A 12,678-nucleotide genomic window follows, 5' to 3' on the forward strand; every position below is an offset into this window, starting at 1 on the left:
AAATAGCTTTTGGCTGCTTTAGTTGTGTTCAAGATGTCTCTAAAATGCCCTAATTCTTTTGTTTGTGCTAACTTAGCCAGTCCAGTAGTTTTTAAGAAAAGAAAAAAAAAGAACCATGATAATTTCTCCGTTGTGAGATTACTTTTAAGATTTACACCATTTGAAGTTTCTTTGATAGTAAGCACATTTGAATGCTTTGGTTGGCTTGATATAAATGTGTATTTGCACCTATATTAAAAAATGTGTAATTGAGTAGCAAGCTGATCTAAATAGGAAAGACCTCTCAATATGGAATTTCTAGAAAGGATTTGAAACTTGTTTGATCTACATCTGAAATAGTACAAGATTTGTATTGCTTTACTATGGAACTGATAGTTTGAAGGGTTGTTTTTGAATTTTTTCCCAATTTTAGGTAACAATGGACATTACAAGTGGGAGCGCAGATGACATTTCAAGGCCTGCATCTAGCCCAAAACTCAATTGTGGATCTTTGAATACGTCTATAGAGTTACTAACACCAGAGCCACATTTGCAAAAGGTAATTCTCACCTTCAGCAGGTTAGAAACTCTATGCCTAATTCTTCATAAGAATGCTAAAAGGTAATATTCTGCTTTTTTAGCTTCATATGCAGTTCTGGGCTCTGCAGGTGTGCTAAGGGCTTATGTGAACATTCATGATGTGATCTGCTCCTTATGCAGCAATGGAATAATTTTTAATTTCATTTTGGTGAATTCTATATTTGCCACAAAAAGGGTAATTTAGCACTGCAACCTGGAAAACTTGGTTGTCTTCCTTTTTATATTTAATCGTATTATTAAATAAATTCTGTTTTAAGATAAAAACATTTGAAATTCTGTCAGTAATACATAAATGCACAGCTATAGGTTGTTAATTGATAAGCAGTCTGTGAATGATTTCACTTTCATCCCATTTGTGCTTTTAAATTTAAATTGGAAAGATTAAAAGAAATCATTTGAGCAATCCTCACAAGTTGAATTTTTGACTACAAAGTTCTCTCTGGGTATTTTCGGGTTAAGTTTAAAAACCAATTCATACTATTCTAAGAAATAGCTCTAGGAATTTAGCAAAGTCTATTGGAAGTAGGTGTTCATCCATCCTCTGAGAAAATTAGTATTGGGGATTAACTTAATTTTGGGGATGGGATATGAGATAAATTTTTTGGGATCTAGGAACAAGGACTTGGGAATTGGAGATTTAGATTGATTTACTTAGCTTAGTCCAATTGTGTTGTACCTCTGCTCACTTGTCTGTAGAATGGGATCATACTTAGATGCTTCACAGAAATATTAAAATATTTTTTTATAGATTCACTGTCGGGTATTGACGTTAACAGCAGATAACTTTGAATCCAAGTTCTGATATAAACTTACCAGCTATGGAATGGAAATTGTAATCTCTTGAGATCAAGAGATTCTTGAGAATCTCTTGATGAATTAAGCATGAGCTTTTCAGCCTTTCTTTGTAGTATGAGCAAGAGATTGGGATGCTTCATGTTGCAGAGCACTCACAGTCTGGAAATGGATGAGATTGTTTTACACACAGACTCATGTGTGGTTGTCTCTGTAACAATTATTTGTAATTAATTGTAATAATTTCCTAGCATAGCAGTCCCAGATTTGGCAGTCTGTGGAATGACAAGCTTGAGAATCTAAGTGTTAACTAAGGAACTGAGTTCTGTATCAGACTTGAAAATGGTTCTTTTATTTAAGAAGTACACTTAAATATTGTGCAGAATTGTTGTCAGCCTTTGTGATAGCATGTGAGTATTGTGATTACCCAAAATCTTCTCCCAAAATATTTCTTTCTTTATGGTTGTAATAATTTGCATTTCATAGGTTGATTCACTTGTCAGTGTGGCTTATGGTTATCAGAGAGGCAGTCTAGAAGATTGCTGTCCAGCAGAAAACAAAAGAGAGAAATCTGATGTCCAGACAGTAAGAACAGATCAGCAAACCACAGTGGAGAGTACGACCTTCTCTCTTCAGAAATGTATACAGAATCCCAACGAATTGTCAGGTGCGGAAATGACTAACACTTTCTCGTGTTGGGACTAGACCAAATATGAGGTTTGTATAGTTTGGGTAAAATTCTATTGGTGGAAGGAAAAGAGGTTGCAAATAGGTAACATTCTAGAAAAGAAGATGTCAAAATCCATACCTTCACTTCTCTTCACTATTTGGAATCCACCTTTGAAAGAAATGGGTTATTACTGCCAGTAAAGTACAGCATATCTTTTGTGGCCTCGTAAGCTGTGATCTGCACCTTGGTGATGGCCTAAAAGATTGGGAGAAAGCATCTGTGTGTGTGCAGTGGGTTGACCCAGGCTGGATGCCAGGCACCCACCAAAGTGGCTCTCTCAATCCCCTCTGCAACTGGACAGAAGAGAGAAAATATAACATAGGGTTCATGGATTGAGATAAGGTCCAAGAGAGAGATCACTCACCAGATACCATCATGGGCAAAACAGACTCGAAATGAGGATATTAACTGAATTTATTGCTAACAAAGTCAGAGCAAGATGAGAAGTAAAATAAATCTTAAAAGCACCTTCCTTCCACCCCTCCCTCCTTCCCAAACTCTACCTCCTCCCCTCCACCGGCACAGGGAATGGGGGTTACAGTCAGTTTGTCACAGGTTGTGATGCTGCTGGTCAGGGATAAGAGTCTTTCTGCGCTCCACCGTGGGGTCCCTCCCATGGGAGACAGTCCTCCACAAACTTCTCCAACATATTTGAAGCAGAAGTTTGGATACCTTCTTCAAATTTAGTTAAGAATTGGGGCCAAAAGAAATCCCTTGATTCCTGCTCCTGCATTTAACATGAGTCCCGGCGTACTAGTCCATACCGTTTTTTAAACTAATCCCTGCAGAGGCTCTGTGGGGATCCTTAACTCACAAAAATGGCTCTGGGTTATTGTGAAAGGCTTTTCCCTGTGTTTTTCAGGATATAGCTCTAATTCGGATTGTGAAGACATTGAAACATGGACTTTGAAATTCTGTGAACCTTTCCAAGGAAAACCAAGTACTGCAAAATCAGGTATTGCTTTTCAGGTGTATAAATTGAACAGTTTAATAAAACTTTTTCATTTTCCTTTTCTTATTAATGCTCCTAGGAGAGTTTGGGACTCAAGTGTATTTGTGTGTCTATTATGTAGTCATAAAAAAATACTACAAATTGAAAACATATATGCATTGTGCTATTCAAGAGGTGTTGGATGAATTCTTTGTTTAAAGATTGTTTTATTAATGGATATTCACTTTCTTTAATGTTATGATAGAATTTAGATTTACCTGCATTTGGTCAGGCAGAATCCAGGGGTGATTCTTTCTAGTGCAGCAGTGCATGATACTTTTTTCTTCAGAACAGAAATTGGATAGAATTTAACCTCAAAACTTAACCCAGTCATTTAAACCCATCTGCTGGGTTTAGGCCAGTTGAAATAAGAGCTCTTTTTTTACCCTCTGTCCTTGGAGTTTCCCTGGAGCTCACTTAGATTTTTATAGCTTTTATAGCTTTCCCCTTGTTTTATCACTCATCTATTTTATGGCATAAAGTAGACCAATGCATTACAGTAAATGCTTGGATCAATGACCTCTAAGATTAGAAAATGAAAGAGAGTATTGAAGGACTCCAAAATTTGGAAGTCTGTGGGATAGGGACGGTGCTACAAGTGTTCTACTTGTGATGTGGAAACTAAGTTTGGCCAGGAAAGAGGACATGGCATGAGGATGCTATAGGAAGGGGAGAAGCTGAAAGTGATCAGAAATTGTGGTCTGCATATTTAGGAAAGAAAAAGAGACAGTACAGAAATCTACTTTAATTAAATAATGGTAGTTTTCATAATGTTTCATAATTTCTATTTTTCATAGCAACATTATCAGAATCTGGTTTGTCTGAGATATAAGTCAAGACTGAAACTTCTGTAACATTTAAAGGTAGAGATATTAGAAGGTCTCAACCCCAGAGTTATTAATTTCAACATATGTTCTACTTGTCAGGTTGAAGACATTCTTTTTATTTTTAAGCTTACTTTGTGATTTTTGCTGATACTGTGGAGATGTTGTCAGTCTTCCATTATAACTTTGAATCAAATCACTTGCCTGAAATGGGTCTCTTCCTCTCCCACACCTCCATATCCAACTGCTATAGCTCAGAGGTTGATTCAGCATTCTGTTGCAAAGACTTCTGTATTTTTCCCTGCTACAAACGGGTTTAGAAGTTAACATGGTATATGTGCTTGACAGTAGTTGTACTCTTGTCTATTGTTGTTAGCAAATTACTTGTTGTGCTTTTTAGTGTTTGTTTGGGTTTTTTTTGAGTTGACATGCTTCAAGCTAACATTAATTTTAAATATATTCTACAGCAAACTTGAAATGTTCTGAAGACACAGATGTAGATCCTCAGATTCAAGCAGCTATAAAGAAAATGAATAAACTTGACACAATACTTGAAAAGCGACATCTTAAGGAGAAAGAAATTAAAAAACAAGGCAAAGAAATGAGGGCAGTGCTCTGGGAAGAACTTCAGGTTAGGAGTGTTCTGCTTATTTTGTGAATGGTGAATCTTAGACTAATGTCTTATAGAATATTATATTTCACAGAAGCATTATTTTAATAATTAACTCACAGTTGGCTGATTAAAGTGAAGAAATGAATTTTAAAAATTAACACTGGATAGGTTTTAATATATATTGGCTAGGCAGGCTTTGAAAAAAGACCATGGTCCTTAAAAATTGATAAGACCGATTGTCAAATATACAGCTGTCTAGGTGTGGTCTACTAGCATAGTATTATGCTTCAGTTCACTACTTGCAGGTATGATAAGTTGTGACAAGAGGTAGTGTCTGTGAACCCAGGATGTAAAGCGTTTATTCTGTTCTAGTATGACCATTCTTAAGCCCATCTATTTCAGTACTGTCTATTGCTGAAGAAATAGAGATGCCCCCTGAAAAAGGCATAAGAATGTTACAGCACAAATTCCTTCACACTATTCCTACTCTCACCTCTAGCAATTAAATGCCACTTTAAGCCTTGAAACAGGTTAGTATTTCTTCTGAGGTTAAGTATTGTATATTTTGCATGAATACAAATGTGAGTTGCTAAAAAGACATGACTGGTTTGACTGCATCTCATAATTTCATTGGATTTGGATTTGGGGCCACGTATACATTACAGAACTTCTTTGACTTGTGAAATGTGTCTCCAAATAAGAGATAATATGTAACAGAGACTTTAAAGTTCCATGATATGTACTTTTATCATAAATTCAGATGTTCAGATAACCTCAAGAAGAAAATAAAGTAGTAAGTAAATGTTGCCACTGAACAAGGAATTTTTAATAGGGTTTGAAGTTCATTAGATTTGATAAGCAGATGTGTTTCACTTTAAAGAATTTACTTTAAATATGTGCATGTATCTATATATTTACACTTTATTCCTTTTGAATAGTCTATCAGAACCAGAGGAGGCCACGAGGAGATAGAAAACACAAACCTTTTTTTAGCTTTGTTCTCACCGTGGCAGGATACAGCTGGTAAGTAAAAAGAAATAAATACCCTTGTATAATTATCCTATATGTTGATTACTGTTCATATTTTTGTTGGATATGAGAAAAGTAAATCTTTCAAACCTTTACAATAGAATAATATTTGCATGAAAAAAGTGTATAAATGGAATATTTGAAAAATCAAATGACATAATTTTTGCATTAACACAAATGTAGAAATTGTACTTTACCATTAATTTTGCTTATAGAAACTGCATTTTTTCAAAGAACTGGATATTCTAGAAGGGTGGAAGTCCAACAAAAGTAAAGACTGCATTTTTCAAGTTATTGGCAAACACACATGATTTTTTGCAGGAGGAGGGAGAACAAAACCAGATCGAATTTGTTAAGAATATACCATGTCAAATCTTCGTGAGAATGGTTTTTAAAAAATTGCTGTTTGAATAATCTGTGTGGATGCTGGAGTTCTCAGAGATGTGTCAATCGTGCATGTTTTGCATCCCATCCTTCATCTGTATACCTTTAGTGAAAGGGTTTCTTGGCTGAAAGGAAGCAGAATTTTGGTTCATCCTGTCTTTTTCCTTGTTGGGGAGAGAACAAAGATTTGAGGTCTGAATGGTTATAAATGAGCAGAAGTCTCAGCTTGAATGTTGGATGTACATGCATAAAAATGGTAGCAATATGTAATTAAAACATTTCAGCAAAACTTACTATTGCAAGTAACCTGGTTTTATTTCTATGCTAATAATTGGGTTATTAAGGGAACAAAACAGAATTTGATACAGGTGATATTTAGAAAGTCTCCAGTAGATGTCAGGATATATTAAAAAAACAGTAGACAAGAAAGACTGCTAACAAACCACCTTTTTTTCAAAGGTTACTCCTGCATCATGTGTTTTCTGGTGTACTTTACTGACAAAACTCTGCGTAGTTTAGATTTATATTTTTCCTCTAGCTTGATCTTTATCTTAACTTTTTGTAATATGCTAGTACCTTACTTTTAAGGTCTTATTTATTTATGTATGTATTTATTTATTTAAATTAATGCCCTCATAGCTGCATTTGTTGATACTGCAATGGAACGCAGTTCATATATTTTGCTTTTCAGAACTTGAATTTGATAGAGCTTTATTAAGTAAATTACATAGGGAGCTATTTAATGATAGCTTTTAATGTGGCTGTGAAATCAAACACAAGTTCCAGGTATAAAATTGTTGATAACTTAAGTGTCCCAGCCTGTCAGGGTCAACAAAACCCTCTGACACACTCACAGCAGACATGTAAATCAGAAGTTAATTAAATGGCCTTAAATTCATTACCCAGTGGTCTGTATACCAAAATCGTACTTTTGAGTCCATTGCACTTCCTAATACTGGATATTGTTTGTTTTTTTCCTTGTGAAAAACATTCAAGTGGTTCTTTGCAATATGAGTTCTTTTCTGTAAGTGCTAGGTGTATAGACTACAAGTTACTGCTATATTTCTAGTTGATACATGCCAATACTATGATTTCTTTTCTTTGTGTGGCTGAAACAAGTAGGGTGCTGTTTTTCTAGACTATACCCTTGACCTAAGCCACTTGGAAGTCTAATAATTCATGCATAGGCAGACACCAGCTGTGAAAACCTGGATACTTCATTTTCATTCAGATTTCTAGATGATTCACCACATGGTGTCTGCAGAGGCATTTGAACTTCAGGGCCTTGGGCTATGGCTTTGAGAATGTGATTAATTGTCCTCTATGGGCAGTAGTTGTTAAAAACAAAAATATGAAACAGCATACTTATTCATGAGTCACATCTTGCACTTTCCTCCTTTTTTATTTCTTGAGAAGTAAGGTGTTTATGTAATTTATCCAAATGAATTTCTTTAACTTTCATGTGTGAGATATTATAGCACAATGCACATGAAACTAGATCTTCTTTAGATGCACTTCAATTAAATTTTACTGAAAAAATTCCTTGCAGATCCCTCCCATACTAAAGAAAATGAAATATGTACTTCAGTAATTCACACACAAATGAATCCAGAAGATTATGATTGTCATCAAGCCCAACGAAGCAAGGGTAAGCTTTATTAATTGTACAGTTTGTATTTTTGGATATGACAAAACAACATGCAGTGGGTGGGTAATGAAGACTCGGCCTCTGTGGATAGGCCAATGAAGTGGTAAAAAGCAAGGTTGCTTACTGGAACGGCAGTAGTTCTGACTTCTTTTGCAAATGATAAAAGAGAATAGTTTTGTGACTTATCTAAAACATTTTACTCAACATGCTAAGAAAATTTTTACTTTTGGGTTTATAAAACCATTTGCCTTTCATTTCAAAATGAAAAGGTGTGCAACTGATATATGCTAAAATGTATCATTGGTTCTTCATGGAAATTCTTTAAAATATTCTCTAGGGTATCATAACTTTAATTAGTAGGCTTATATTCAAGAAACCATATAAAAATGATGAGTGGTGCTGTATATAGTTGCAACTATTCTGTTTTGGGTTTTTTTTTCAGCAGAAATTGTATGGATTTGTGACAAATATAAATCTTCAGACAACTTATTTTATATTTTGTTATGCTGATTATTGTAAAGTCTGCATTGCTTTTATGGATTAAGTACTTTCTGGCGAAACTCAAGCACCTGCTGATTCTTTTAGAGATCACTTGTTAACATGCACTGTATAGACATTTAAAATGCTGGTAGTAGCGTAGTGTGTCCAACACTTTAAAATAAATGGAATTGCACCTTTATGCCTCTGTTGTTTCCCTATTTGAAATTCGAATTTGCGTGGTTGAGTAACTTTTCACATGTGTTGTGACATATGAAAAATAGCTTTGGCTGCCATTGCTATCACCTGCAATTGTTTATTTCTTTGTCATCTGCCATTCTATGTAAACAGAAGGACTCTATCTTCCTGGTGACTGGCTAAGATGACAAGGACATAATAAACGTGCGTTCCTCAAGGCTGAACCATTGATGGCATCAAAATCTTTGCAGTTTGTAGAATGTGACTGCATGTTTTAGGTTTTGAACATGGACCCCATTTTATCACTTAGTCCACCAATATGCAGCCTTAACTTTGTGGGCTGGAGCAGTGCTTTCCTTTTCATTTCTCTCTATTCCTATCATGTGTCTTCATTCTTCCCTTAAAATGAAACTTGACCCTCAGCTTCCACCTTCAAGGTTTCTGAGTTGTGCTGGAGTGCCACTGAATAGCAACATAGGTTTCATTACCAATATTCAGGACAGCACTGACTTCTCAAGCTTCCAGTACACAGGGGTGGTTGGGAGTTGCGATCTCTTGCTCTATTTTGAGATGTTCTACATGCTCCTGATTTGGGAACGTGTGAAGTAGAGATCACTTACAGCTTGTGGGCAATACATTGCTTAAATGACTGTTACTATTTCTTCTGGAGACTCATGATGTGGTATCTGAATAGCTAAGACTTACTGTTTTGGTTGCTTTTGGATTTCTGTGTCACAACTGTCATAAAGGCAGACCCTAAGAGGAGCTTAACTTGGGAAGAAGAATGTATGCATTAGTTTGATATTATTGCTTCAGCAGTCTTATTGAGATTGGTACCAAATCTTTGAAATTTGAACCAAATCTACCAAAACTCATATGCAAAATTTGTTGAGCTGCAATCTCTCTTTTACTTACCCATGTCAATCTTCAGTGTTTTCTTTGTCTCAGTGATCATGTCTATCCATTCTTTACTTGAATGTTCTGAGATGTTCTGTATGTAGTTCCCTCTCAAAAATGCTATCTACAGTAAGAGAAAGATATAGTTTAAAAGTAATGTATATCTTGCTGTTATGTTGGTGTTTGGTGTGTTCTGCTTATTTCAGAATACGACATCTCTTGTTTATATTGATTGGTAAGTTCTTATATGATCCAGTTTCTTAACAGATTCAAGGTGTTGCCTGGTAATGTTAAAGTTTGGGATGCTTTCAAGAGAATTGTGCATTTGAACTGTGACAGGTTTTCTTGGTCAGATCCAATACTTCAGTCCTTTAAGGTTTTTGTGTAAAAGGATGCATGGAATTTATTTCATATCTTTGAGAGTTTGCTTTCAATCTTTTCACTATGAAAAAAATCTACTTCTGTGTAAACTTCCATAGCCTGTCTTCTATTATCTAACATGTCAAATTTGGTTTTTTTGAAGGCAAAGAGCCGACCCATTTTTCAAATCTCTACTTTCCAGAAAAGCAAAAATACCATGACTAATTTTGAAGTAGTTCTTGAGATTTAGAAGTTGGTTCTATTTGCTTAGGCTTGTTATTTAATGTGATAAATATTTGCTATTCATAAAGGAATTGTTATTTTAAGCCTCGTAAAAGTCTCTGAAAAACAGAATACATGCCCACGTTTTTGTGATGGATAGAACCCATTGTTATTAGAATATCATGTGTCTGTTTAATAGATTTACAGCTCTATGATGAATTTTATTTTTTAACAAAATTTGTTTTATAAGCTGTTATAATAATATCAACTATATCATCTGTTTTTCAGCTGTTTTATTTAGAAAAATGTACTTGATATGTCTCCAAATAGTTCTGTGGTTTTCAAAAAATTATTGTCTGTTTTTTTCCTGATGAGAAAACTGCAGTGATGATAGGGTTTGAAGGAATGCCGTGGCTTTTAAGGCTACCATGTTTAACATTTTTGAGGTCAGAAATCCAAAAGTATTTTAGCCTTTATAACATTGAGTGATCTCATATCATAAAAAGTTAAAAATGAAAATAGATTTTGACAACAGCTATGTTTTAAATATAACCATATTGTTTATGTAAATAATGAAAACACCATACAAAAAGTTTGTCTATAAACTTTATATGTTTGCTAAAGATTTAAATGGGATTGCTGTTATTACAGCTCTTACTGAACCAGAATAGGAATGATTATAATTTAGAAACTTTTCTTCCTCAAACTTCAGATTATCCAAGTGAATTAGAAACAGAATTAGAAAAAACAGCAGAGAAAACACATAGCAAAAATAAAAACAACAAGGATTTCATTAAAAAGAACATTGAGGTAAGCATTAAAGTGTCAAATCATTTACATTTTATTAAATATTAGCTAAATATTGGTCTATAAGTACTTCTGGAGACAGTGTTTTTAAATCAGGAACATTAAAAGCTAATTAGACATAAATTAAAAACCTTTCTCTTAGAACTGTTATTTATGGCAGAGTACTATATAAGGTAGATCTCATCTTGGATGATCATATTGGTGAGGATAATACTGCTTCTGTGTATTTACTAAAGAGTACTGGAAACTGAATTGCTCTGTTTGTGCCTGGCCATAGCTTGTTTTAAGGACAAATATTTCCTAAGACTTATATTTACTGTTAAGTTAAAGGAAGATGTCCTTATTCATAGATAAGGAATAGATATACAGATTGTTCATGTGCTGGGTTAGGAACTGGCTGAAGGTCCAGGGCCAGAGAGTGGTGGTGAACGGTGCTGCATCCAGTTGTCAGCCAGTCACTAGTGGTGTCCCCCAGGGATCAGTGTTGGGCCCAGTCCTGTTTAATATCTTTATCAATGATTTAGATGAGGGGATTGAGTCCACCATCAGCAAATTTGCAGATGACACTAAGTTGAGGGGGAGTGTCGGTCAGATGGAAGGCAGGAGGGCTCTGCAAAGGGACCTGGACAAGTTGGAGAGTTGGGCTGATTCCAACAGGATGAGGTTCAACAAGGCCAGGTGCCAGGTCCTGCACTTTGGCCACAACAACCCCCTGCAGCGCTACAGGCTGGGGACAGAGTGGCTGGAGAGCAGCCAGGCAGAAAGGGACCTGGGAGTTTGGATTGACAGGAAGCTGAACATGAGCCAGCATGGATCCATCCAGGTGGCCAAGAAGGCCAATGGCATCCTGGCCTGGATCAGGAACAGTGTGGCCAACAGGTCCAAGGAAGTGATTCTTCCCCTGTACTCAGGGCTGGTGAGGCCACACCTGGAGTACTGTGTCCAGTTCTGGTCCCCTCAGTTCAGGAAGGATATTGAGGTGCTGGAGCAGGTCCAGAGGAGAGCAACTAGACTGGTGAAGGGACTGGAGCACAAGTCCTATGAGGAGAGGCTGAGGGAGTTGGGGTTGTTCAGCCTGGAGAAGAGGAGGCTCAGGGGAGACCTCATCACTCTCTACAACTACCTGAAAGGAGGTTGTAGCCAGGTGGGGGTTGGTCTCCTTTCCCATGCAACTATCAGCAAGACAAGAGGGCACCGTCTCAAGTTGTGCCAGGGGAGGTTTAGGTTAGATATTAGAAAGAATTTCTTTACAGAGAGGGTAATCAGACATTGGAATGGGCTGCCCGGGGAAGTAGTGGATTCTCCATCCCTGGAGGTTTTTAAGAAGAGACTGGATGTGGCACTTAGTGCCATGGTCCAGTAACCACAGCGGTGTTGGATCAAGGGTTGGACTTGATGATCTCGGAGGTCCCTTCCAACCCAGCTGATTCTATGATTCTGTGATTCTAAGTGTAGTGTGCATGGGACTTCTTTTTGTCAGAATATACATCCCCCAATTTTTGTGCTTTTTTTCCTTTGAAGACCTACTATGTATAATGATTCCTCATCCAGTGAAAAATATTTGCCTCCCTGCTATGTCACAGACTATTACAAAGTTATAAATTTATTATATGTAGGCTGCTATATTTTTCTGTCAGTGATACTTTGTATTATGGTGATAAGCAAGTTTTGGATGTTAATTTCACAGAGTTTAAAAAGTTTGTTTTGATGGTGTTTGAGCTAATGGAGTTCTAAAGTGTGTTTATTTTTTTGTTTTTGTAAATATTTTAGCTAGCAAAGGATTCAGAAAACCAGTTTGTTATGCTTGAGGGAGAAAGGAAAAGACTAATTGAACTGTTGAAAGATACAGAGGATGGAATTGAATTGCAAGGTCTTGAGGTATGAAAACTTTAATCTGTCCTGTTGTATTTAGCTTATTTTTACAGTAAATCTAAAACTGATCTTAGTCCTACCATGGAATACCCTAGTGAGATAAGAGAGAAAAGCTGGACAAATCCTTTTGGATTTGTCTCCAGGAATGAATTTGCATTGGTTTCTTTGTTAATTCTACTAACTGCAGAACTTAAAAGAAAAGTTAGGCACAGGTAGAGGGAGCCTTAGAACTACACTCGGAGTAGATGACCTATT

At 36.1% G+C, this 12,678-nt stretch overlaps 1 protein-coding gene across 12 annotated transcripts in view; it reads left to right on the top strand.

The window, feature by feature from the left end:
- The window catches only part of FSIP1 (fibrous sheath interacting protein 1), a 96,351-nt gene that overhangs the window by 583 nt on the left and 83,090 nt on the right, over window positions 1-12,678 (top strand). For 11 of the 12 annotated variants that reach the window (XR_010431340.1, XR_010431341.1, XM_064658432.1 and 8 more), the window contains exons 2-9: window positions 413-538; window positions 1,858-2,038; window positions 2,964-3,056; window positions 4,384-4,547; window positions 5,468-5,552; window positions 7,492-7,590; window positions 10,457-10,554; window positions 12,322-12,429. Coding sequence is in view for 10 of the 12 variants with exons in the window: in XM_064658432.1 (XP_064514502.1) it covers window positions 413-538; window positions 1,858-2,038; window positions 2,964-3,056; window positions 4,384-4,547; window positions 5,468-5,552; window positions 7,492-7,590; window positions 10,457-10,554; window positions 12,322-12,429 (954 nt within the window). In the remaining 2 variants the exon portion in view is untranslated. The remainder of the gene's footprint in view (window positions 1-412; window positions 539-1,857; window positions 2,039-2,963; window positions 3,057-4,383; window positions 4,548-5,467; window positions 5,553-7,491; window positions 7,591-10,456; window positions 10,555-12,321; window positions 12,430-12,678) is intronic. The other variant, XM_064658426.1, reaches the window with a different exon arrangement.

The sequence above is a fragment of the Pseudopipra pipra genome, chromosome 6 (genome assembly GCF_036250125.1).
Source record: "Pseudopipra pipra isolate bDixPip1 chromosome 6, bDixPip1.hap1, whole genome shotgun sequence".
NCBI classification, from domain to species: Eukaryota; Metazoa; Chordata; class Aves; order Passeriformes; family Pipridae; genus Pseudopipra; species Pseudopipra pipra.